Raw genomic sequence first — 26,661 nt, 5'->3', positions numbered from 1 at the left:
TGCACGAGACTCAAAAACGCTGCTTTGTGATTTGTGATATGCTTTGTGATACATACCTACATACACACACATGCACACACGCACACATGCACACATACATACATACACTTGCTCCATTAAAATATATAGACTATTATTATCATCGTCGCAGCTTCCTGATTTGTTACAATAGCTTAATTGCTTCTTGCTCAATTGTTACCCTGCGCTCGCGAAGTGAAAACGGACGGGGATAAGCGATCGGGTGCGTACGTTTGTTGTATGTGTCTACATTTTCATAAATTCAATTTCTCGGCAACTGTTGGTCCGATTGACACAAAATGTTCACCATAGTATGCATGTGCTCATGTGTAATTTTATTGGTGATAATTATGACGTCACACATCACGTAGTACGGATGCCATCTTGGAGAAACGGTGCACCTCTATATGTCAAAACCGCTCAATAGGAAAAATTGAAGCATGCCTCGTTCTTCAAGTACTCCCCATTGGGAATAAGATATGCTATCCCCCCACTCTCCCCCCTCCGCCCCTGCAGTTCCCTGGTTAATTGATGCGTCATTTCCTGTGTTTCGGTAAGGTAAGATTGCTTAAGTGAGCTGCATAAGCGTTAATATCGGGGGAGTTATCTGTGGACCGTCGGACTGCATGTGTTGAAGGTTGGGACGAACTCGAGAGCTCCTCTCATGGCGAACCTCAAACCCCAAGACCCGTAACAGTATATAAAGGAGGGACAAGTAGTGAAATGTCCTTTGAGTATCTTTCATTATAGTACCTGTAGAAGAGACACACAGAGGCCACAGAGCATCAAATCTAGAGAGGTTCCAGATACCAGAGATTACGCCAGATCATGGCCTCCCAGGTTGACAACTCGTCGTTGAATTCTGTCAATAAAGGACAGAAGATGAGTCTGAGCACCCGCCCAGATGTGACCACAGTATTCCATAGACGGCCATATGGTGGTCTTGTACAGGTGGAGCGAAGCCTAGTGAGGGAAGTATCGGTGAGCACGATACAAGCAGGCAAGTCGCTGTGAGGCTCTTTTGGCATGCCAAAAATTTACTTATCCCATCCAAGGTAAGCAGTGGTGTCCAGACCAGCAGGACAGATACCATTGAGTTCTTGCAATGGTCTTTGTTCCATAACCATGTTATGAAAAGGGGGGGGGGGGGGATCTTGACTTGGACGTGGAAAGCAGGTGAGTTATTTTGATTGATGCTGATGAACAAGTCCTTTCCCCAGTTATTGGCATTCTTGGATTGACGCTGGTCTGAAGGTGGAATGGTGCAGGCAGGGAGTCAAGATAAGTAGTGTATAGGGTTGTCATCACCATAAATGGCTAGCCAAGATGAAATTTTGTCAGGCAGGTTATTTATGCCAAGCAGAAACAAAGAAGGCCCCAACACAAAGCCCTGGGGGACACCTGCATTGATGTTACAGGCTGCAGAAGATTGACCCTCATGCCACACAAAAATATGGGAGTCTGTGAGAAAGTCAGAGATTATTGCAAGCAAAGGCCAAGATATGTCATACGATTTTAGCTTGTGACTTTGAGATATCGATATACCATACGACTTTAGCCCTTATGCCAAACTTCATCAAAAGCCTGAGGGATGTCAATGGCTACAAGTCTGGCCTCACCATGCCAGTCTGGGGCCTCGTTCACATGTTCCGTTATGAGGCAGAGAACATCAACAGCAGATCGGAAATGACGGAATCCATAATGAGCGTCACTTGGGAGATTGTGGTCTTCCAGGAAAGACATAAGCTAAGCTGCTCGTTGATTAGACATTCAAATACTTTGCTTATAATGGGAAGAGAGCTGATCGGCCTATAGTTGGATGGATCAGATTTCCCCCCAGAGCCTTTAAATGCAGCTACAACTGAAGCCAACTTCCAGCAAGGTAGGAAAACCAACTTTGATAGGCATAGGTTGTACAGTTTTGAAAGAATAGGGAACAATTCTGGCAAGCACATCTTCCGGACAATTGCAGGGATATGATCTGGTCCAGTAGGCCCAAGTTTCTAAACATTTTTGGAGAACTCGCTGATTCTGTGCACTGTTCTCATAATTGTATTGTGGAACACCTCCTGCAGACTGAGAAGTTTGGGAAAGCAGCAAAATGAAGTCTGTTGTCGCATACATTATCTATAAAAGTAGCTGCATTTCTCTGTCCGTCTGTTCCTCTGTTTGTCACACTTTAATCTGGGATATCATTAGGCCTCTACGGATGTGCACATCATTCCGGCGTCCAGCACTCGACCCTTCCCATCAGCGACGACAATTAACACCATAAACGCATACATCTGATGTCAGTAGGCGACGGGCTGAATGCCAGATGCTAGGTGTCGGGATGACGAATTTAGTAAGATGGTGGTATCGTAAGATTTGGCGAATAAGTGTGCGTATTACAAAACGTGATGCTAGGTTATTTGTCAGCAAACAAAATGTTTTGCGAATATTGACTGTCGATAAACAGTATTGCTGTACTGTAACATGACTGTACTAGTTCTATTATGTTCAACTACTGTCAACGAAGTCACTGGTTCAATGCTAGTGTTTGAGAGAAAGAATCCATTTGGCACATTGTGTCTGTGCCATATCCATAATCCAGCACTGATGTGCTGTTGTTACAAATTTGTTGTCTTGGTATTAGAAAAAAATCAGCAAAGGTGTCTGTCAGAGATGCTAATGCCAGCCCAGAGAGGTCGATATCTCTGGCGTGTGCCAGTCAACAGGGGAAGATAATCACTTTGGGTTAACAAGAAAGGGGATTTTGAAAGTTTAAAATATAATTGTATTTTTTCACCATTGTTTCGTCCATTTTGCACGAACAACATTCAGCACATCCCGTAAAGGGTGGCAGGGAGGGAGACTACTTACCATTTTCTCCCGTACGCAAGTGGTTTACGGCCTCCTGCTGCAGACAGGGTGGGGATTATTAGCCACAGCACAAAATATATTTGCCGCACCCCCCCCCCTCCCCCCCACCTGAAGGGAGCAGCTGTTTCCATATTTATAAATCAAGGAAATAATTATTTTTGTTTACGGTGATCTAAGGCTCATGGAGGAGCTTCTTCGTGTGTCATGTGCAGAAAAAGACTTTCGGAGATATTTGTGTACTCTTTCTTGCATTAATTAAAAGTACATTGGACTTTGAACCATGGTTAGAGCGTCCACAATAAGTCTGGCAGGTCAGTGGTTCAAACCCCGGCTGAGTCGAACCAAAGACTCTAAAAACCGTTGTGCAAGCTTTGATAGGCCTGATGGCCTCATCGTGCTTCAAGTTACTTTTCAAGGAACTCTTTATTTATTTATTTCGTTAGCAATGGATGAACATATTGTGCATGGAATTTGAACCTGGGCTCGCATGAGTCAAGGGTTCAGATGATAAGACGAACTACCCAACTCATCCATTCATGGGCAATGTCTTTGTCTTCCTGGTCCCCTTTGATCCTGTGTCTGTGATTCTGCTTCCGTTGTTTAAGCTCTCAGTTATGGGCCTTGTTTTCTGTATTAAATAAATGGCGTAATTTGCGATTCCGCCATCAATTCATTTGCCCGAGGTACTGTTTTTTTATTTTGCTTCCAAGGGGATATTCCTTGCTCCTTCTTTTAACCACCCATGGCCTGATCCAATGGCACACACCATGCATGCGAATGCATCGCCAGGCCTGCATCATGATCTCACGAGAAAGATGGGCTCATGAGAAAGATGTTTACGGGATGAGCTGTATATTTGGAATTATATTTTAAGAAATGGGTGTGGATTCATTTGAATCTGACAATTGCATAAGGGACAGGGTGGGTGTGATGTGGCACATTTGACGGTGCCAATGTAGGGAAAAATTGCAAGACATGGGTGAGAAAGTAACGAGATCTTGCATTAATGGTCATCACTGGTCCAATGTTCGAAGGTTTACATCATTGTAAACCAAGGACGTGCAAAGCAACTTTCTCAGATGTTCGAATTGGCACGATCTTTGTAAAAAGATAATGTGACTTGTGAGCAAAACGTTCCATTTTGATTCTGATCACCTCCACTTCGTCTCATTTCCTTTCATTATTCCCTGTTTGCAGGTCAGTTATTCTGCTTGTTTGTAATTGATGCAAAATTAATATTTGTGATAATGAAGGCAAACCTTGAGTTGCTTTGTAAGAGTGAAAAGCATGACTTCCCTTTCAATGGCAACAGGAAACTTGCCCATTGCAGGGAAGAATGTGACTGTCTCTGGAAACTTCATTGTGAAGGATGAACATCTATAAGTTTTACTCATCAGGACCAATGAATATGAATGATCGTTCTAAGGCCATTTTCTCCACTAGAGCAGGGGTTGGCCTTGCGGGCCCCGTGACCTCATGGTTCCCTTTTTGAGGCAATGTTTTAATGGCCGGATGCTCTTCCTGACCCTTAGTCAACCCTTAGTCGCCTCTTACGATGCGTAGGGATACGGTGTACCTATTATAAATCGGGGTACACACCGGGATCATTCATCCCAGCAAGCTGGTACTCAATTTGCCGACCTCGGAAGGATGACAAGATTAGTCAACACCCCTGGCGTTAATTCAGCGATCGACTGGGATTCAAACTTAGGATCCTAGGATCCCAAGCCGGCACCCTAACCGCTAAGTCAACACCAGGCCATGGATACGTCAAATTGTCTTACTCATCAGGACCATTCTATCATAATTGGGATGGGGGTTGTGGTGAGCGGGGAAGGGGGAAGAGAAACCTTTTTTGTTTTGACGTCTTAATTATGTAACTGTGTACATACCTTGGTCTGTAGGAGCTTGCATTGGAATGCTAACCTTGCAGCATGTATGTTAAAGAACACGCAACTGCTCAGAGCTGGCACAACATCGTATTGGACAAGATGCCAAAGCGGGCAGTGATGTCCAGCTTTCTCGCTTTCTTGATAGATCTTGTTGTCCACACCCTCGATCACTGATTTTTCTCTGCTCGTTTCCACCCGGTGTCCTTGTCCATTTCTAGATAACAGGTGGTGCAGGATTTGTCGGTTCTCACCTAGCAGACCAGCTCATGATGGATGGGTATGAGGTGACTGTGGTGGACAACTTCTTCACGGGACGACGACGGAATGTAGACCACTGGCTCGGCCACGGAAACTTTGAGCTGATCAACCACGACGTGGTCGAACCACTTTTCATTGAAGGTGTGACTAAAGGAGAGCTGGAAAGGGTGCTTAGGGTTGATTTAATCTGTTGCCTGGCATCTTCTTCAGCATTTCACCTGAAAATGCCTCTTGATTGTACTCGTATATGGCTTTTGTAAAGTTCATGACCTTCTGGGATTTTAGCTTTAATTTGTTTTTTCGTATGTCTTACCTACCTTATACCCTAGTGGATCAGATCTACCACTTAGCCTCTCCTGCTTCACCACCAAACTACATGTACAACCCAATCAAAACACTCAAAACCAACACCATCGGCACCCTAAACATGCTGGGTGAGTTGTGCCTCGAACTTGGAAAGGTGGTGGTCGGTGCAATACAATCCAATCCAATCCAAGGCTTCGTCCTCACTCTATAGTTTAACCCATTTAATGCCTCCAATTTTGTTTGTCCAGGTCTTGCTAAGAGAGTCGGAGCAAGGCTGCTGTTTGCTTCCACATCGGAGGTTTACGGCGGTATGTACTATCGTGCCAGGTCATTTCGTGAAATTGAAGGGAAAATTAACTTTGTTAAACTTGAAATGCTTTTGCATTATTGCACTTTCGTAATTTTGTCGTCGTCGTCGTCGTCGTCGTCGTCGTCATCATCATCGTACTGAACCCTTTTGCAGATTATCGGTGCTGATTAAGAAATTCCTGGGCGAAGGATAGGGTTAGGATAGTGCTGGGAGGTTTGGTTATGCTAGACTCTTTGCCGTTGCCTTCCACGCAATCAATTGGGGCAGACGGGTCCTCCACCGAGATGTCCATCTGATGGACGGCGTACACATTGATGCCTTGCCTTGCATGTGGCCGGAATTCCATAGTGATAGTTTATAGCTGAGATTCTCAACCCAGGTTAGACAGCACCGAGGTGAGTGTGCTCTCTTGAACTACCAGCCCAAACCGTGTATAGGGAATGCAATGGGATTGCCACATGGGCTGTGATTTTGGGGATTCAGGATGCTTGTGCAATTGTGATTGGAAATTTGCATCATGTGATGCAGGGGAAAGAAAGATCACTTTTGTGTGTGTGAACATTTTGTGAACTCGTAATCAGAAACAGGGGCAATACTCCTGGTGCTCACCTGGTAGAATAAACAGTATACTGCACTGTCACGGTATTTTAAACCAATTTCAATGTTGCGAGAAGACGGGGCAGCATGTAGAATCATACTAACATAATCATAAGACTTTAAACAAAAAAACCTATTTTGGGGGGCCAGCAAACCCCAACCCCGTATACCTCTTCAGACCTCAATTTTTCGAATGCCTTGAACAAACATTGGTACATCTCGTGTGATGAAGGTTGTGGTGAAGTTTCATCGAAATAATTTGTGTAGTTTCTGAGAAGCAAGCAAATACCTATTTTGGGGGATCAAACCTGGATCCACTTTGACCCCCAGTAAACCCCTTAGACCCCGATATTTTTAATGCCGTGAACAAACTTTAATCACAACAACACAACAAATATTATTTGTGCCAAGTTTGGTCACAATCCCTTCAGCGGTTTCGGAGAAGAAGTTGCAAGTGTTTATGGATGGACTTACTCACGGACTGACAGACGAACGACACGCCATCACATAAGCTCCCCTGAACTTCGTTCCAGGTGAGCTAAAAATGAGCGCGTTTGACAAAATGGGTGATGCCATTACTTTTCAAATCCCATTATGTTGTTCCGTTCCCATTTCCACAATTGGTGCCGAGTGAACTTGCAACACGTGCATCACTAGTCTCTGGACTGCAGGATGAGCAAATAGAACCAATCCTCGTTGAAATTGATGTGTCCTTATTTCATCACTGTAGCAAAGCTATGGGAATCGACCTGCCACACAAGAACTTTGCAGACCAAAGGTTCATTTCTCATCGTTGGAGCATGTCCAAAAAGTCTTTGCTCTCACTTACGAGCCCATATGCATATATAATGCTACATCGACCTGATTGGTCTTTAGAATCCGAATCGTGCCACTGCACATCACATTGCCTTATCCTGCCCATGTAGGTGGACCAAACACGGTCTACCTGCTCGTCAAAACAGCTGGCTTACAATTGGTCTGCGATGCAAATGGTTCAACCGGAGTGAGGATGAACAAAATTGCGTCTAAGTGGATCTGCTCCAGGCGTAGCTGAACCACGGGTGGTAAAACGATGATTGTTTCGAGACTACAAAACAGGTCGGATCTCTGCAACCACCCCAACCATAACCCTCGTACAATTGTTATTTGAAGGCTAAAACTTGTAAATCCAATTTGTTGTTGAGCCTGGTGTTGGCTTAGCGGTTAGGGTGCCGGGTTGGGATCCTAGGATCCTGAGTTTGAATGCCGGTCGAACGTTGAATTAACACCAGGCGGGTTGTCATCCTTCCGAGGTCGGCAAATTGAGTACCAGTTTGTTGGGATGAATGTGCCGGTGTGTGCCCCGGTTTAGAATAGGTACACAGTATCTCTGCGTGTCATGAGGCCGGAAGGGCATCCGGCCATAAAAACCCAAAAAGGAACCATGATGATTGTCATGGGGCCCACAAGGCTAGCATGGAAAATGGCTTTAAAGGGGGGATTTTTTTTTTCGTTTGTTAATTTGTGATGCTCAAAATATAAATTCATCTCGAACTGTGGCCTAAGCAGAACCTTATAAAATTGCTAGCATAGTATAAATATTTTGTTAGGTCATATTTAGGATAGTGTTTGTTTCTACCAATGTTCTTGTTTAGGTTAAGGATACGAAGGAAATGTTTGATTTAAAAAAAAACAAAAAAAAACGCGAAATCCATGTTTTGTGAGTTACTGAAAGTTGAGCTCTGTTCGATGGTAGTCGATGAATGTTATATAAAATGTTCTTCAAAACCCTGTACGTGCTGTGATGTTTCGTCCAGAAAAACGGAGTTTTTTCACAACCAAGCTATCCAGCATTCGCACCGTCCGACAATACAACAGAAATATCTCGATTTTGGTGTCAAACTCTTCAAGTGCAATTCACAAGATTCAGCGTACAGCGGGTTGGGTGATCCCACAGCTGGCACGGTTTGGTTGTGAAGAAAGATTTAAAAAACGGACATCTGAGAAGAAGATTACACAGGGTTATGATTTTCTAGACCAATTGCACAACTCAACTCCTTTGTTCATTGAAGAACCAGTTCACTGGTAAATTCCCTGTGTGTCGCAAGAGGCGACTAACAGGGTTGGCGGCAGGAAGGGCATCCGGCCGTAAAACATTGCTTCAAAAAGGGGACCATGGTGCCCGAAAAAGGCCAACCCCTGCTCTGCAGGGAAAAATGGCCTCTAAAGGTGGTTCGTTCATTGAAGAAACAACAGGTGTACGGAATGGCAAGTGAATGAATGAAAATGAATGACATAAGAGGACATGGGGGAGGTACACATAGTAACCTGAGATAGAGAGCTGGTTTAGGGGAGGGTTAATTTGGGTACAAACGATATGGGGTAGATGGTAGAGGGCGGCATGGCATTATCAGTTGGGATGACTGAGTGATTGGAGATGAGGAGAATACATCCCTTTTTGAATCCCGATGAAGCTGATACTGTGTCACCGTCAATTATGGTGCACATGACGTCATATTGTGTCCCATATTTGCTTGAACGGCATGGCACATTCCTTCTTCCCTCATTGATTGCTAGATTTATTTTGGCAACAGTTGTGGATGTTGGAAAAGTTTTCTCAAATGGGTCTTGGTTAAAAGTCCAGGTCCCAATTGGAAAGACACAGATTGGCCAAAGAGTTTGCAATTAAGGTTACTAGCAACGGTACACGCCCTACGGGCGGGGCTTCAATTGGGAGGCCCAAATGAAAAGGCAAAATATCAGAAATTGAAGGCTTTTTTTATTTTAATATAAAACCACCTTTAGAAAAAGAAAAAAAACCACCTTTAGAGGCCATTTTTCCCCGCAAGCGGGGGTTGGCCTTTTTCGGGAACCGTGGTTGTTGTTGTTTTTCGGTCCCCTTTTTGAAGCAATGTTTTATGGCCGGATGCCCTTCCTGACGCCAACCCTTTTTGCCGCCTTTAACGACAAGCAGGGAATTACCAGTGAACTGGTACTCAATTTGCCGACCTCGGAAGGATGACAGGCTGAGTCAACCCCCCTGGCGTTAATTCAGCGATTGACCGGGATTCGAACCCAGGATCCTAGGATCCTAAGCCGGCACCCTAGCCGCTAGCCCAACACCAGGGATTTATATTTTAATATAAACATACGTTAAATCATATCACATGCAAATCATCAAAATCGAAACAGTATTTGTACAATTTCAATAAAAGCCACATCACTGTTCATATCGGTAAATATTATTCCATCGTGTTTGGAAAATTGAAAAGTTGGAAATTGGAAAACAATCTAGCCTATTTTACTCCAGGGGGTCCCAGGATTACCCACCCAAAATTTGGTTGCGATTGGTTCAGCCGTTTTTGCGGTACCTGGGAACAGACAGACATTTGGTGAATTATAGTAAGATTATTGACCCCCCGGAACAGATCAAACCTTCGTCTTGTTGATGCGTGGCATTGGCTCGTTTACAGTATTTTTGATTTAAGCATTTATCCTGGAGTCTGCTTTCATTTGTCCATGTTGGAATTCAGTTTGTAATCTGAGTAATGCTTCAGTTTGTTGAGTATTTGTTGTTTTGTTTTTGAAGAACTAAAAATTTTATTTGTCTTTTATCCCAAGGCTAGCAAAGGATATTTTTTGCTTTTTCAACATTGACACTGCAATATCTTTCCTCCCTTCCCCGTTCTCTCTTGGACAACACCCAGACCCTGAGCAACACCCCCAGACGGAGAGTTACTGGGGTAATGTTAACCCGATTGGACCACGGGCATGCTATGATGAAGGCAAGAGGGTTGCTGAGACGATGTGCTATGCCTACCAAAAGCAGGTCAGTTCCATACCCTTAAAACTCTTCAAAATAGAAATGCACTTTCTTTCATTACATATGAACTTTGACCCCAGCTGTGCATGCAATCAGCCATCAACCCGATAGATCTTGTGCTTCCTTTCTTCACTTAATCTGCCAATTGTAATTGTAATGTCAAACCGGAATTTAACTCCGACATCAGGAGGGGGTGGATGTGCGTGTGGCTCGGATCTTCAACACGTTTGGGCCAAGGATGCACATGGACGATGGCCGTGTCGTCAGCAACTTTATTCTGCAAGCACTGCAGGGGCAGCCCCTCACTGTACGTACACTTGGGGATGGGAATTGTTTGAGGTTTCAGAGATGGGAGGATGTTATTGTAATATGAAGGGTGTGTGTAAGAGCTTGAAGCATTACAAGGAAAGCTGAGGCCAGAGAAACATTTCAGATGCTCAAGATGAGATGACATCAAGTAGTGAAACGGGGGGTTTTTTTTCTTCAAAGGGATGGCCCATTTAAGCTTTCAGCGATACAATTGGCTACATAACATGCACACATGGTAAATGTGTCAGTACTGTGCACTCATTGATAAATACATGGATCATAATGAATTGATAAAAAACAAGCACTCTCCCAACCTCCTTCTTCGCTTTGGGTGATCTGCCCTTCAAAACCAGCTTAGGGCCCCCCACCCCCGTTACCCCCCCCACCCCCCTGCACCTAACTCATGGCGGTCTCCCCTCCCCCCCTCACACACCATAGTGGATGCTCCCCTCCTCGCACCCTGCTGTGGGTGGTCTCAAACCCCGCTGAAGGCAGTCCTCCCCCCCCCCCCCCCTCCTCACACCTCGCTGTGGGCAGTCTTCCCCCCTCCTCCCCATGCCCTGCTGTGGGCGCCCCCTCCCCCTCCCCCTCCCCATTCCCTGCTGTGGGCGCCCCCCCTCGCAACCCGCTGTGGATGCCCCCCCTTGCAACCCGCTGTGGGTTCCCCCCCCCTTGTAACCCGCTGTGGGCGCTCCCTCCCCCCCCCCCCTCCCTCGCAACCCGCTGTGGGTGATCCCCCTTGCAACCCGCTTTGGGTCCCCCCCCTTGCAACCCGCTGTGGGCGCTCCCCCCCCCCACCCCCCCCCCCCCCTCACAACCCGCTGTGGGTGATCCCTCCCGTCTTCGGGTGGGGACCCATCTTTGGGCGGTCCCCTCCTCTCTTTGGGCGGTCCCCTCCTCTCTTTGGGCGGTCCCCTCCTCTCTTTGGGCGGTCCCTATCTCTCCTCACAAACCCTCCTTTGGCGGTCTCCCCTCTCCTCCCTTGCAACTTGCTTTTGGCACGCCCCCCCCCCCCCCCCCACTCTCCTCGTAACCCGCTTTGGCCTTCCTCCCCCCGTTTTTGTGGTGATAATTGACATCCTCTTCATGCGTCCTCAGTTTTACTTTCTGCCACTATCCTCGATCTATTTCTTCCATTTCTTTTCTCACCTACCTTGTCAGTCTTCTTTAGAACTTTTATCATCTGAAATACAGACTCAAAGCAAAATCATTCCTGGAGCAGCATTCCTTAGTCTTTCATGAGATGTGGTATACAGTTCCTGCTCTGAAGATTTTCCCTTTTCCTCATCATAACTGTAACCTTCTGTCTGCACATCTCCAGGTCTATGGCTCTGGGTCACACACTCGTTCCTTTCAGTACGTGAGGTGAGCAATTTCCTCTCCCCCAGCCACTGACAAAACTGACATTCATAACACCCAACTGTTGTTGCTTTGTATTGCATCCTGCACCCACTGATATGCACACTCAATTTGGTGTGTCTGGTGTTCACCCAGTGACCTTGTTAATGGATTGGTGGCTCTGATGAATAGCAATGTAAGCAGTCCTGTGAATCTGGTACGTGGCATCCTGTCCTATCACACGTCTTCTCCTGTGTGATCGGTGTGATGGAAAGCAATGTTGGGCTCAAACGAGTTAAAGTGTATCATTTCAGAACCTTTGTCATCATGGGAAAGCTGCATCAATGGTTCCTCATGATGTAGTTGTGATCTGATCATTGTCCCCAAGATGTGTGATTTGCTAAATTCTTATTCGTTTATTCTTGAGGCATGGCCTGTGTCATTGGGGTCCATTGGATGAGGGTGTGATGAGAATCACATGTTTCCTTCGGCTATTTTCACAATAATTACACAAAGCTCCATTAATTGTTTGTGTCGGATTCGCAAAAAACTCGTTTCCGTGCATCACTCAACCTGGGTTGAAAACTGTGCTGATCCTCATGCTGCATTTCCATGTCATTTAGCTATCCTAGATTGGACTGCCGAAGTGAGCTAGCCTGCACTATATTCTGTGACCCCCCCTTTCCCAAAGCGAGTGTATACACGATGGGATGAAGGTAGGTCAAACTGGTGATTAATGGGTGGTACATGTACTGTGAATCGAACCAACAGGGTGGAAGCCATTTTTTGGCTGAGGAAGATCTCATTTCTCCTTTGGCACCTTTTAAAAGCACTGTAGAGGCAGCAAAGAAGGGGGAGTTTGCAAAAGATTAAGATGAGCTTATCATGAAGAAATGATGCATGTTCAAGGTCTGGAATTGCTTATAGATGGAACATTTATCTCAGGCCTAGCATCCGACCTTAGACCACAGACTCGACAAGCAAACCCCGGGGGGGTTAGTCCGACATGCGCTGCGAGGCCTGAGAGAATACCTGTGTCTGTGAGCAGGACGTACCTTGAATGTGTTTCACCTCTTCGGTGTGAGCTCCCGTCTCATCTTAATCTTTTTCCAACCTCGCTTTTTTCGTCAGTTTACTCGTTGCTTTTGAAACGTACCAAAGATTCATTAGGATTTTGCTTAATCTAAAAATGGCCCCCAACCAGTAGGTTTTTACTCTTTGTTTGGTGACAACGGCCGACATGCATCAAAAACGCCCACTGAATGGAAACGAGAGTTTGTGTTCCCTCGGCTCGGACGATCACAAGTTTTCAACCTGGGTTGAGCGGTGCATGGAAACGTGATGGCGGCAGCATTCCTTGTTCTCACTGTGGAGTCACCTGCTGGCCATAGCAACCAGATAGTTAGCAGCTTCTGCCCAGCTGACAAAACAAAAATGGACGAGAGGAAAGCCCATCACAAATAAATACGAGTATTTCTACAACTATGGAATTTGATTTATGTCCATTGTGGCAGATTTAGGAAACCATGTAAAATGGACATTGAGGAGGATCTCTCGGGATGAGAGGTGCTGGATAGTCTCATTTAAAAACTCGTGCCGATTTGCAGCAGTTTGTTTAATTTCTCTGAGTTTGGGTATAAGCACAGCATTGGACCAATGTGTACAAGACTAATTCTCATTTCCTTCTCCTCATGTCCTGGATGTGTAATTTGTTTAACATGAATTCTGTATTTCCTTCGTACCTTTTACCAGGGAAATCCAGAAGAGCATTCCATCATGGAGTTTGCGACTATCATCCGTGACTTGGTCGGTAGGTTTGCAATCCACGAGCACCAAACAAGCGTGGCAGTCAGTCCCATCATAAATGTTGACAGGGCCTCGTGATGCTAAAAGAGAACTATTGAGGATTTACAGTGGATGTGTGTGATAAAAGTCAGGTTTGGCTTCGAGTTCCAGTGTTGCATTTTGTTTTTGCTTTTAACATATGCGTGGGTGTAAGGTGGGTAGAGAGCTCACCTCTTATACTAAATGTGTACGGTATTTGAACTTTCCTTTGCGAATGTATGCATTCTGTCTCGTCGCTCCCCCACAGGCAGCAAAAGCCGGATAGCAAACCTTCCTGAAGTTCCCGATGATCCTCAGCGCCGGAACCCGGCGATAGAAAAGGCTGAAAGGCTACTGGGGTGGAGACCGGTGGTGAGAACGAAGACCGAGTATCTTTTGTCTCATTTGACAAGTAGATTGTTTTTGTTTATCCTCCTCATGCATACGCCTGCCGATGCAGTCCTATTGGCTTGAGGTTACAAACGTGGACGGGTCGCCACGCCGGTGCAGGATATGCGAAGGAGTATGCAGGAATTTGGAATTTGGAAAGTGTGCCAGTGATAGCTCACCTATGATTCCCGAAGGACACCGTGGGATCTTTAACATCCACCAACTAATGCCGGCAGACGGGATGCCCAGTTTAACGTCCATCTGATGGACAGGCACATTGATACATCGCTCTACTTGTAAAACACCAGGATGACAGTTTATATCTGGGTTGAGATTCAAACCCAGTCTCGACAACTCAGGTGAGTGTGCATACCTCTAGGTGTAGGCTATTTTGCCAGCCTGGTTGTTTGACTATGGTTGGGCAATTGTTATCGGTGCAATTCTAATTGTGTTGAGCAAATGCTGAAAACTATGATGGCTTGAGGTACATCTGCATTAACGGGCGATGAGGTGAATGATTTCCATGTGTGTGATGCAGGTTCCGCTGCATGAGGGACTGAACAGGACCATTGCTTACTTTCGTCGTGAATTGCAGTTACAAGCCGACGAGTATCGACCACGAGCCCGCCTCGCTCGGACAAGGCACCAGCCGTTGCACCGGTTGTAGAAATGGCCTGTCAATCTCTGCACTCAAAGGGGGACAATGCTGGAAAGTGTAGTGCAAATGTGAGTGCACTAGAGTGTGTATTTGGACGTACCATGGTGGTAGCATACTGTTGGACTATCTTTACCTTCAGCACAGTGGGGATGATGGGATGCTTTAAGCAGGACAGAGCTTGGGGTCATCTTGTACAACGCCTGGTGTGTATGTGTGGTGGTGGTGGTGTGTGTGTGTGTGTGTGTGTGTGTGTGTGTGTGTGTGTGTGTGTGTGTGTGTGTGTGTGTGTGTGTGTGTGTGGTGGTGGTGGTGGTGGTGGTGGTGGTGGGTGTGTGTGTGTGCGTGTGTGCGTGGTTAAAAAAAAAGAAGAAGAAGCAATCCTGCCTGATTGAATATTTCTCAAATTTAAGGATTTTTCTTCACCCCATTTCCCCTATAGCAAAGGTGGTATATTTGCAGCTCGTGCGTGGCGGTTCCTGTGCCAAACATCATAAGGTTCAAGGTCAGAGCCTAGTGTTAACAACTTTCTTGGTAACCTTATCATCATGGGAGTTTTGCTGTTCTGCATCTTTCTCCATACATTTCCGATAAACCCACTCCTGTAGCACCTTTGGAATAAATCCATCACCTGTCGTTCCTGGCAGTCCAATAACTGTCACCTTTATTGAAACGAACATGTGCTGTGGATAGGAATAAGCACGAGAGATAACTTGCACAATACAATAGTAACCACCATACTTCTGGCCAACGTTGTGGATTTTAATCACTGAAGCTGGTACCTCAGGGTGACCCTCATGAGAGCAACCTTCTTTTTAAAGGACTTCTGCATTCAGATTAAAACAAAACATGTGTTTCTCTGATCGCACTGCATCACCAAACTCCCCCTCCCCTCGCCTCGCTCCCCAAATTAGAGGTTTTGCGGACATTGTAGAAGACAATTTAGTGTTAACGTTAAAAATCATGCTTACTGTAGTAGATCTTAACATCTTTTATCTTCCTGATGTGTCTTCAACTTGTGTGCAAAAGATAGCCATTTGTATTTGAACACCTCTACTCTAAACATCCACCCTGGAATGGCAGTTTTTAAATATAAATACAAAATACCTTTCATTTTCCATCTACAAGAACCGTCCTGCGAGCTGTCAGTTTATCCCACAAGCCTTAGTGTCAACGCGTCTCCCGTGCAGGGTTGTGATCGCAACGGCTGTGCAGGGTGCACACGTCTGATTGGACGTGTACTTTAAAGTTTTGTGTGGTTTAAACGAGTGCTTAATCATGGGCCCGGGATATCCATAGCAATGGGATTGATGGGAAGAGATTGGGGGGATGGGCCAGGGGAGGGTGGAAATTGACAATCATTAACACTTTCCAGTAAAAAGTAATCGAATAAGGCTTCAACAATTGTTTGATATACGAATAGCACAGCTTAAGTACATTCCATAGGGAAGTACTGTATGCTACTCCCAATGACTTTGCACAGTGCACCCCACCAATTGCCAAAGTGACCCCACCTAACCCCCACCACCCAATCACGTCCACAAGTTCACCACCCTGAGCTGGCCTATCTCTTCACTCAAAGTCCAGCCTGAAGGCAAAAACTCTGCCTCCCGGAGTTGGACTCGGCCAAGCTGAGCGTGCCTTGGCCTGGCAGTGTTACTGAAGGGGTTTGACAAGGAACAGCTTGTCTCCAGCATCATTTGTAAATATAGGGGCCTTCTTGTAGTGTTCCACAAGCATGTCGAGTGAGGCAAACTGCCTCTGCCCAATGAAGAATATGCCATCTTGGCTCTGCACCTTAAAATGCTTGTTCTTGCGACTTGCCTTGAGCGAAATGGAAAAATCATTGGGCTGGGGAGGGTTTGCACAGATTTTCACAGCAGCATGAGGCAAGTGCCCAGTTGGGAACACCAAACAGGCTATCAAAATGAATAAAAATAAAACGACATACCGATGACTCACTGTCTCGTACAATGAAGTCTCCATCCTGTCCACGCTCATTCAGCAGGGCTTCGGCCTGCTGCCTTGACATCCGTCCGTGGTACCACGGCCTGCTCCACAACACACTGGCAGCCATCCCTGAACCCCCGACCCCGTTGGCAGCGCTTCCTGCCGGATCCCACTGTGGCCCAGGCCGAATCCCGGCTCCCGATTCCTGCACGTAGTTCCTGGGCACAAGGCCTGTGCTGCCATCGGTTTTGCGGCAACGCCACCACTCTGGATCGTTCTCTGGCTTCTCCAATACCTCCATCGTTTCACCACGTGCGAAGCGCAGCTCTTCGGGATTCCCAGAGTTGTATGGATAGAGAGCCTGCACACAGGGTAGGGTCTTTGTGGCTCCACCAGCCTCAGAGCATTGTGCCAGAGCTGCCAAGATGTCAGCCTCACCCCCACCGCTGGGTACCTCATCCAGCACGACATAGTTGGAAGGGAACCACCCAACGCACCCATCCAGCTGACCCTTCCACCAGCCATCACTGCATTTCTCCAGAACGGTAACACTTGCACCCTTTACCAGTGTTAATTCGTCATCACGCTCTGCATTGTAGCCAAACTTCACATATACTGTGGGTAGTGGACCATGAACACCGTTACCTGGCACAGCCCCTCCAACCACTGCAGCCGCTGCATTGCCCATTCCTCCATCAGCACTAGACAGGCCCCCACGGAGCATTGGCCCCTCATAGATGGGACCCTCGGAGTCGTTCAAGTGGCCCATCACTCCCTCACGTGGCCCAGACTTAGACCGGCCTTTACCAATACCTGCAGAGATAAAAGCAAAACACAGTAAAGGTACAGCAATGATATTGGACAAGTTGCAAATCGCAGCAAATGATCAGAAAGATCACACTCTTACCCAGCGTGTCCTTTATTTGTTTCACAAAACTCCCTTTTCGAACATTGTTTTTCCTTTCCACGAAATTGGAGGGCACAAACCCCGTCTCATTGCTCAAATTCCGGACTCTCCACCAAGATTTTGAGTCGTCCAGTAACCAGAGGGTCTCGTGCCGCCGAATGTTCAGTTCTTGTTCTTGCTGGGCCTCGTAGTCCCACTTGGCAACCACCAATGGCTCATCCCCCATGCTGTCGTCACATTGGTGGGCGGTAGAGGTCCCACTGCACCTACCCTGCAGCACCGAGATCATCAAGTTAGCTCCGATACCAAACATCATCATTATTATTATTACATGGAGCTATGCAGTAAGAAAAACATTTTTCCTTCAAAATGGAGGCTCATCCAAAAGTGAGATGACTGAGGCAAACATCAGCATGAGCTTGTAGTCGGGATGGGAATTGACCACCTCTAAGATATCCTGGCAGCCATGTTTTCAACCAACAGGGTGGGGGCAGGAAAAAGAGAAAACATGAGAGATCATTTCCACAGCCAGTTGGTGTTTCACAGCTGCCAGGATGGCTGATTGGAGCCACAAAAGCCTGCCTGTTGTGGTGGTGGTACTGGAAGTAGGGAAGGGGTGCATTTGAGGGTTTGGCACCAACAACCATTCAATCAGCCGCTTGTCCACACATGTTCATGGAACGCCATCCAAAATTCCAACCCTGTGGCTATCTTTAGCAAGCCATGCTTTTTATCATATCTTCAACCAGGCCTAAATGAAAGCTTGAAAATGCTTCTGAATGAGAAAACCAAATATCTAAAATGCACAAGGAATTTACAGGGAAATTATTTAACTTTTCCTGTCTGGAAAACTTGTTCATGGTATGGGTGGTGGTGGTGGTACATAATGGCAGGGGGTTGGTGGTGGTACATAGTGGCAGGGGGTTGGTGGTTGTACCACTCCACATAATCACGGATGTGGGGCTTGGGGTATTATTGGCTAAGTTTTCAAAAAACAACCCAAACAATATTCCAAGACAAAATACCTTGTACTTCCTGTGGGTGTATGAACTAGCCCAAAACCAGCAGGGACAGATGTCATCCTCAAGCAGACATGATGTCATCAAATGGGATTTGTAAGGATTAGCATCTGCATTCACACGCGTTATTGTCCTGGTTTTGGTGATTGCAGAAACGTGTCACGCTGGGAGTTGCCACCACTGGTGTTCATCATGAGGTAGAGGATTTCAAAATGATCTCTTGGTTAAGGGGAAACCCAAATGGTCATTTCCTGAAACAATATTCCCCCATATAGTGGGACCTCAACCCTTTATTTACCACCATTAGACATGCGATATAGCTCTATGGTGTTAACCATCTGCATTGACTGAATACAGTACAGTATTCCTAACAGGTAGTTGGAGCTAGTAGCTGTTTACTGTAACAAATGAGAGGGGTGGAAATTTCGAGTCAAAGTACATGGGTGGTTATTGTGCTGGGTGAGAAGGGAGGGGGGGGGAGAGGGCTGTACAACATTAAATTCAGCAATGTTAATGTAGCAACATTAAATGTGTGCACATTTCAAGACGGAATGATCAGTCAGATACGGAACAAACCACAAAATAGAAAGAAAGCAACTTGCCTGGTGAGATGAGATATACAGTAACAAGTCATAAAAACAGTTTTCATATATAAAAGAATGTAAAAACGGTCAGGATGGTCACAAAAAAGTATCATGTGAAACCATGCCAACATCTTTCTTTGAATAGTGGTTGTTCCTGCAAATGATGTGATACATCTCTGTTGATTTGGGTTCACAATCACCACAAAAACACGAGCTGAATTGTGTGTATCTTTGGTTGCCATATCCATATGTGGGGAAGGTGGAACGTGTGTGTGTGTGTGTGTGTGTGTGTGTGTGTGTGTGTGTGTGTGTGTGTGTGTGTGTGTGTGTGTGTGTGTGTGTGTGTGTGTGTGTGTGTTTTTTTTTTTTTTAATGAAAAAAGTTCTTGGCTGCTCTTTCCACATGTGGGTGGGTTTCAGGAGATGGAACAGAGACCTGCTCTCAAGGTATACACCTCCGTAGTGTGTTTTAACAATTCCATATTTCACTGGTCAAATTCATGCATGGCAACAATCAACATACACGATCATTGCAAATGCACAGGGAACAACCACGATTCAAAGAAAATTGTAGGGATGGTTTCACATAATCATTTCTTGTGACCATCCCTACCTTGTTAGCATACATACTTTTTAGCACACCATCCCTACATCCTTTTACATTTAAAAAAAATTACCTGTTTTTGTACATTGAAAAAATGTATTTAAAATTTGGAAATTTTTGGATTGCACGATGAAATATCTTGCTATTATATAATGGACAGAAATAATATTCCACTGATAACCAGGCCCATGGCATATGATTGTGATTGGCCCTCGGCCAATTGTCGCCATGGGCCTGCCCCCACCAGGCTAATTGACAGGTGTTGTCCCACCCACCCTTCTTGGCCTTTCCATGCCCTACATATAGGTATGGCAGCTTTGCTTACTTTGTCAAATCATTTCAAGTTATGAAAGGCTTTAGTAGTCATGGACTTTCCCACTCCAAATATACAGTAGATTCGTGTTTAAACCAAGTCCTAAACTTAAACCAATTTTGAGTTAGGCTGTCTGGAACGAATAATTACAAACAAGCTGTTTTTGGGTCTGTTTTGCAGTTCGATACTGTCCAAGAGCATACTCAGCAGACAACCGGGAGGTATTTGATAGGTTTGCATCTTGATTAAGGCTTTGTGTTGTATTAAACCTACGGAGTGTCCGTGCCCATCCCTACGATGTTCGTGCCATCTACCAATGTCCTGATACCATCGTGCCTTGCCTATTCATTCGTATTCACTCCAATCCCCTGCCATGTAGTGCCACAGCATCAGGACCCACCTGTCGCTGATAAATCTAAACTGGTTACACAAAATTTGTGATGACTCATGGTTAGTGAAAAGTCAGAGATGTCTTACGGCACAAGATGTCTTACGGCACAAGATTTACATGTCGAACAGCCAGATGAAAAAAAAAGAAAAAGTTGAGGACAGTAACAAGGCAGGGGTCTTTCAAACTGATGCATTGGATGAACATGGTGTTGATAGAGCACAGGCATGATGGACCAGATCATCCTTTGGGTCTACTTTCCCTTTACATTAAACTGCAGTCATTGGTGTTTAGCCGTTGTATGAATATGTGTATATCCAGCCATTTTGGACATGCATTTTTGATGAAACAGCAGGACAACCCAAATATAGAACAAGTTAAATGTCATGGAGACAGATCTTGACTCCGATCCGAGACACTTCCCGGCAATTAGACGTGTATTTGAGGCTGATCAACTGGCGGCCAAATAATACCAAAGAGTTGGAACCGTAACGATCTTCGTGTCATTTTCAAAAAATATTGCAAAACAATATCCTGAGAACAGAGCAAGTTCAGAGACAGGAATGCACAATGAACACTGGTTTTCCTTCATAGGACTAAAAACTAGCACTGCCCACAATGTTGACTTGGTATATGTGAGGAGGGTCGCAGAGCCCTCACCCGAGGGCCCCAAAAACGTAATACATTGGATTGCAAAAAGCTTGAGAGTGAAGAGGGAACTCAATTACGAGCTGCAGTGGAAATACGCAGCCAAGATGCCCAAAACCCAAAGTATGGGTGCACGCAGTCAACACTCAGCAGATTATTTGTAGCACTACAAGGGCTTTTATCGGTCTCTTCGTGCGGGGAGGGGATCACACCACGGGGATGTGGGCCTTACAGCGGGGGTGGAGGGGCACATATCACCGGGGGGGGGGGGGGTGACGTAGAACGCACATATCACCACGGGGAGGGGGGTGGATGATGCTTGTTGCAGGAAGAGCCGGGGCGCGTCACCGCAGGGGCCCGTCGTCATGCAAAGCGCGTCACCACCGGGGCCAGTCATGCAAGGCGCATCACCGCAGGGGCCTGTTGTGCAGGGCACGTCACCGCCAGGACCAGTTGTGCAAGGCGCGTCACCGCCTGGGCCAGTCGTGCAAGGCGCGTCACCGCCGGGGCCATTCGTGCAAGGCGCGTCACCGCCGGGGCCAGTCGTGCAAGGCGCATCACCGCCGGGGCCAGTCTTGCAAGGTGCGTCACTTGCGGGGCCCGCCGTGCAAGGCGCGTCAACACCAGGGCCAGTCGTGCGAGGCGCGTCACCGCCGGGGCCAGTCGTGCGAGGCGCGTCACCGCCGGGGCCAGTCGTGCAAGGCGCGTCACCGCCGGGGCCGGTCGTGCAAGGCGCGTCACCGCCGGGGCCGGTCGTGCAAGGCGCGTCACCGCCGGGGCCGATCGTGCAAGGCGCGTCACCGCCGGGGCCAGTCGTGCAAGGCGCGTCACCGCCGGGGCCAGTCGTGCAAGGCGTGTCACCGCAGGGGCCCGCCCGTCGTGCAAGGCGCGTCACCGCTGGGGCCAGTCGTGCAAGGCGCGTCACCGCCGGGGCCAGTCGTGCAAGGCGCGTCACCGCCGGGGCCAGTCGTGCAAGGCACGTCACCGCCAGGGCCCGTTGTGCAGGGCACGTTACCGCCAGGGCCAGTTGTGCAAGGCGCGTCACCGCCGGGGCCAGTCGTGCAAGGCGCGTCACCAGCGGGGCCTGCCGTGCAAGGCGTGTCACTACCAGGGCCAGTTGTGCAAGGCGCGTCACCGCCGGGGCCAGTCGTGCAAGGCGCGTCACCAGCGGGGCCCGCCGTGCAAGGCGTGTCACTACCAGGGCCAGTCGTGCAAGGCGCGTCACCGCAGGGGCCCGCCCTTCGTGCAAGGCGCGTCACCGCAGGGGCCCGCCCTTCGTGCAAGGCGCATCACCGCCGGGGCCCGTCGTGCAAGGCATAAGGCCCGCCATACTCCCCACCCCCTGATACCCACTTGTGCAACACACTTCACTGCCCCCCTCTCCCCCCCCCCCAACTCCCCGCATGAGACGCGTATCACTGTGGTGGCTGCTCGTACAATGTGCATCACCGCAGGGCGCTCCTCCTGCAACAAACATCTCAGAGGCCTCTTCCTGCAGCAAGCATAATCTCAAGGGGCTGTTCCTGCAGCAAACATCTGAAATCATCTCATGGGGCTCTTCCTGCAACAAGCATCATCTGAGGGGCTCTTCTTGCAACAAGCATCATCTGAGGGGCTCTTCCTGCAACAAGCATCATCTGAGGGGCTCTTCCTGCAACAAGCATCATCTGAGGGGCTCTTCCTGCAACAAGCATCATCTCAGAGGGCTCTTCCTGCAACAAGCATCATCTCAGAGGGCTCTTCCTGCAACAAGCATCATCTCAGAGGGCTCTTCCTGCAACAAGCATCATCTCAGAGGGCTCTTCCTGCAACAAGCATCATCTCAGAGGGCTCTTCCTGCAACAAGCATCATCTCAGAGGGCTCTTCCTGCAACAAGCATCATCTGAGGGGCTCTTCCTGCAACAAGCATCATCTCAGAGGGCTCTTCCTGCAACAGGCATCATCTCAGGGGGCTCTTCCTGCAACAGGCATCATCTCAGGGGGCTCTTCCTGCAACAGGCATCATCTCAGGGGGCTCTTCCTGCAACAAGCATCATCTCAGGGGGCTCTTCCTGCAACAAGCATCTCAGGGGGCTCTTCCTGCAACAAGCATCATCTCAGGGGGCTCTTCCTGCAACAAGCATCATCTCAGGGGGTTCTTCCTGCAACAAGCATCATCTCAAGCGGCTCCTTGTGCAAAGCGCATCATTGTGAACATTAGCCTCAGCGTTGGGGAATTGTATTTACAACTCGTCTGGGCTTCACCCCAAGTCGAGCATTCCACCGAGCAGAGATGAAGTTCGTTACTCGTGAGCGTCATTTCCATTTTGTGCTGTGACGTTTCATCTCCATGACACTTCTGAGATGTTTGGGAAAAAGCCAGAAGATAAAAATAAACTCTGAGCCTTTGACAAGAGACAATTATTATTCACAGCAAAACATCTAAGACATCTGGAAACGTCTCTCCCACCGTTTTTTCCAGTTTCACATTTCCACGGTTCAGTGTCTTTCCTGGGCGATGGGTTGGTTCGAGTACCGTACAGTAGTAAATGGATTCCGCATCCTCAAACTTCAGCTCTCTCTCGAGTAAAGTTGCATTTCCAATCACTTGGTGACTGTAATTGGAACTGCACACGTACTCGGACATTCCTACAGCACAATGGGTGTGAATACTTAATCCCACAAAGAATCCCTTCAAAAAGATCCACAGGAGCAGGTGGCCATGTTGAAGCACTCACTACACCCGTTTCATCACCAAAAAAAATCAGTGGAAGTAAATATTCCATGGGAACTTTACGCGACCTGGACGAACGAGCAATGTCTCGGTGGAGCACGTGGTGCACCCCAGCACCGTTCAGGTGAGCCACGGCGCCCGGTCACGTGGTCGTGTGCCAGGAATAAACCGACAGACGTATTAGACAATCATTTAACAGCTATGCACAAATTATACAAACACCTTGACAAACCTGATTAGCTTTGGGACAATGAATGAATGACTCAGGTGAATGATTCGTTCGCTACGAAGTTCAGTTTATACCTGTTGTTGCACAAAATAGTCAAACACAATGTGGTTCTCAGTTGTTGCGTTTACAGGTTGCCCACTATATACTGTACAGGTACAGGTATGTGTGTGTGTGTATATATATATATATATATATATATATATATATATATATATATATATATATATATTACGTACACAAGGTAAGAACACACGTGTACCGGTTCTAACAAACACAACGTATTACGAACCAACCACAAACCACCAGGGAGGGAATATCGACACGTACAAATAATTATTATATACAGAGCTAAGGACAGACAAGCGACTCAGACAAACACAGGTTATAATTACTCAGACACTGCGTTCGACTGTCTAAGTTGGGACAATCGGACTATTCACGTTGAGAAACAGTTATAGTTGAAGAAGAGGAAAACCTTTAGTGTCCTGGACAAAACGCCACGATGTGGACAAGGAAGAACGTGACATAGCGGACAAATGATAGGAAGCATTATTAAAATATTTAAATGGAATTCATGTCGCTCCGCCACAAATACATGTAGTGAGTGTGTACATTGTACATACAATAACGGAGGCCGAGAGGAGCGGACGTCGAACGAGGGACGAGGATCCGGGTGTCCGTCAGGCGGAGGGTCGCGGGAAGCCGCTAGAGGACAAAGGGACGGACAGGCATCGGGACTCACCGAGCAGGCGGAGAGAGAGAGAGAGAGACGGAGATGGACGGACGCACGGGCAGCAGGAAGCGGGGGCTGCGACCGGGACGAGGCCTGCGCCACTCGGCGGGCGGACCTGGAATTACCGGGAAGTGTCGACAAATTACCTCAAGACTGAAGAACCCGCGCATTAACCTCTGGGTTAACCACCGGAAAAAATGTCGTCATAACCAATATACAGTATGGTAACCAAGGCGTTACTACATGTTTACGAGGTAACTAGGATATAACATGCCCATGCCTTATAATAATTACCATTTGGACAATTAGTACCGCCATATATATATATCGAACAGAATGACCTTTGAGAAAACTACCACAATATGTGAGTGAAATGACCGGGTTAACCACGGATAACAAGTCAACGATATAATCAATGAGACAACCAATGATTTTCTTTGTTTATATACATTTTATATACATACATGTATCTTGGTTTATAACAACAATACATTTCGATGGTCTTGCAGCTCCAAATAAATAGCAATGTCAATTCCACACGCCCACAACCCCGAGAACACCACTTAATTCCTCTAAATGTAGCTATATTCATCGAATACCACCACCACCACCACTACTACCATCACCACCATAACACCACCACCACCACCACTACCACCACCACCACCATTACCACCCCAAACATCACTTAATTTCTCCAAATGTAGCTATATTCATCGAATACCATCACCACCACCACTAGCACCACCACCACCATTACCACCCCAAACATCATCACCACCATTACCACCCCAAACATCATCACCACCATTACCACCACAAACATCACTTAATTCCTCTAAATGTAGCTATATTCATCGAATACCACCACCACCACTACCATTACCACCACCATCACCACTCCAAACATCACTTAATGCCTCCAAATGAAGCTATTTTCATCGAATACCATCACCACCACTACCACCACCACCATTACCACCATAACACCACCACCACCACTACCATTACTATCACCACCCAAAACATCACTTAACTCCTCCAAATGCAGCTAAATTCATCGAATACCACCACCACCACCACTACTACCATCACCACCATAACACCAACACCACCACTACTACTACCATCACCACCATAACACCACCACCACCACTACTACTACCATCACCACCATAACACCACCACCACCACCACTACTACCATCACTACCATAACACCACCACCACCACCACTACTACCATCACCACCATAACACCACCACCACCACTACTACTACCATCACCACCATAACACCACCACCACCATTACCACCCCAAACATCACTCCCTCTACCTGTGGATCTCGAATACCACACTCCTGGAATGTCACTCCCTCTATAGTCTGTAGTCTACACCATGTCCCCAGCTGAAACGTCACTCCCTCTATAGTCTGTCGTCTACACCATGTCCCCAGCTGGAATGTCACTCCCTCTATAGTCTGTAGTCTACACCATGTCCCCAGCTGAAACGTCACTCCCTCTATAGTCTGTCGTCTACACCATGTCCCCAGCTGAAACGTCACTCCCTCTATAGTCTGTAGTCTACACCATGTCCCCAGCTGAAACGTCACTCCCTCTATAGTCTGTCGTCTACACCATGTCCCCAGCTGAAACGTCACTCCCTCTATAGTCTGTAGTCTACGCCACGTCCCCAGCTGAAACGTCACTCCCTCTATAGTCTGTAGTCTACACCATGTCCCCAGCTGGAATGTCACTCCCTCTATAGTCTGTAGTCTACGCCATGTCCCCAGCTGAAACGTCACTCCCTCTATAGTCTGTCGTCTACACCATGTCCCCAGCTGAAACGTCACTCCCTCTATAGTCTGTAGTCTACACCATGTCCCCAGCTGGAATGTCACTCCCTCTATAGTCTGTAGTCTACGCCATGTCCCCAGCTGAAACGTCACTCCCTCTATAGTCTGTCATCTACACCATGTCCCCAGCTGGAATGTCACTCCCTCCACAGTCTGTA

At 47.1% G+C, this 26,661-nt stretch overlaps 2 protein-coding genes across 10 annotated transcripts in view; one reads left to right on the top strand and one right to left on the bottom strand.

The window, feature by feature from the left end:
- The window catches only part of UXS1 (UDP-glucuronate decarboxylase 1), a 62,385-nt gene extending 47,169 nt beyond the window's left edge, over positions 1-15,216 (top strand). For all 6 annotated transcript variants that reach the window (XM_068113694.2, XM_068113697.2, XM_068113695.2 and 3 more), the window contains 10 exons: positions 4,991-5,171; positions 5,360-5,464; positions 5,585-5,644; positions 9,930-10,051; positions 10,233-10,352; positions 11,676-11,719; positions 11,849-11,909; positions 13,445-13,502; positions 13,785-13,888; positions 14,445-15,216. In XM_068113694.2, coding sequence (XP_067969795.2) covers positions 4,991-5,171; positions 5,360-5,464; positions 5,585-5,644; positions 9,930-10,051; positions 10,233-10,352; positions 11,676-11,719; positions 11,849-11,909; positions 13,445-13,502; positions 13,785-13,888; positions 14,445-14,573 — 984 coding nt within the window. In that variant the 3' untranslated portion in view covers positions 14,574-15,216. The remainder of the gene's footprint in view (positions 1-4,990; positions 5,172-5,359; positions 5,465-5,584; positions 5,645-9,929; positions 10,052-10,232; positions 10,353-11,675; positions 11,720-11,848; positions 11,910-13,444; positions 13,503-13,784; positions 13,889-14,444) is intronic.
- LOC137425355 (cytoplasmic protein NCK2-like) lies at positions 15,194-24,804 on the bottom strand. Of its 4 annotated transcripts, none has more exons than XM_068113701.2 (4): positions 24,540-24,804; positions 17,419-17,689; positions 16,513-17,324; positions 15,194-16,412 (listed from the first exon to the last, which is right to left on the bottom strand). In XM_068113701.2, exons 2-4 carry the CDS (start codon positions 17,642-17,644, stop codon positions 16,218-16,220), a joined length of 1,233 nt encoding a protein of 410 aa, XP_067969802.2. In that variant the 5' UTR covers positions 17,645-17,689; positions 24,540-24,804; the 3' UTR covers positions 15,194-16,217. The 4 variants fall into 4 exon arrangements, with proteins under 4 accessions (XP_067969802.2, XP_078632715.1, XP_067969803.2 ...); XM_078776589.1 differs by having other exon boundaries at positions 15,194-16,385; positions 24,659-24,804; XM_068113702.2 differs by having other exon boundaries at positions 24,659-24,786.
- Between the last annotated feature and the right edge of the window lie 1,857 nt (positions 24,805-26,661).

Source organism: Myxine glutinosa, chromosome 4 (assembly GCF_964187855.1).
Source record: "Myxine glutinosa chromosome 4, kmMyxGlut1.1, whole genome shotgun sequence".
Taxonomy (NCBI): Eukaryota; Metazoa; Chordata; class Myxini; order Myxiniformes; family Myxinidae; genus Myxine; species Myxine glutinosa.
Note: the sequence above shows the minus strand (reverse complement) of the source record. Positions and strands in the feature narration are given on the sequence as shown.

Bases quoted from the DNA above. Each gene is read 5' to 3' on its own strand.
- LOC137425355 (XM_068113701.2), bottom strand. From the start codon at position 17,644: ATGGGGGATGAGCCATTGGTGGTTGCCAAGTGGGACTACGAGGCCCAG. The intron at 17,325-17,418 runs GTAAGAGTGTGA...TTATCTCTGCAG, and splicing joins ACAAATAAAGGACACGCTGG to GTATTGGTAAAGGCCGGTCT. The intron at 16,413-16,512 runs GTATGTCGTTTT...AACCCTCCCCAG, and splicing joins TACGAGACAGTGAGTCATCG to CCCAATGATTTTTCCATTTC.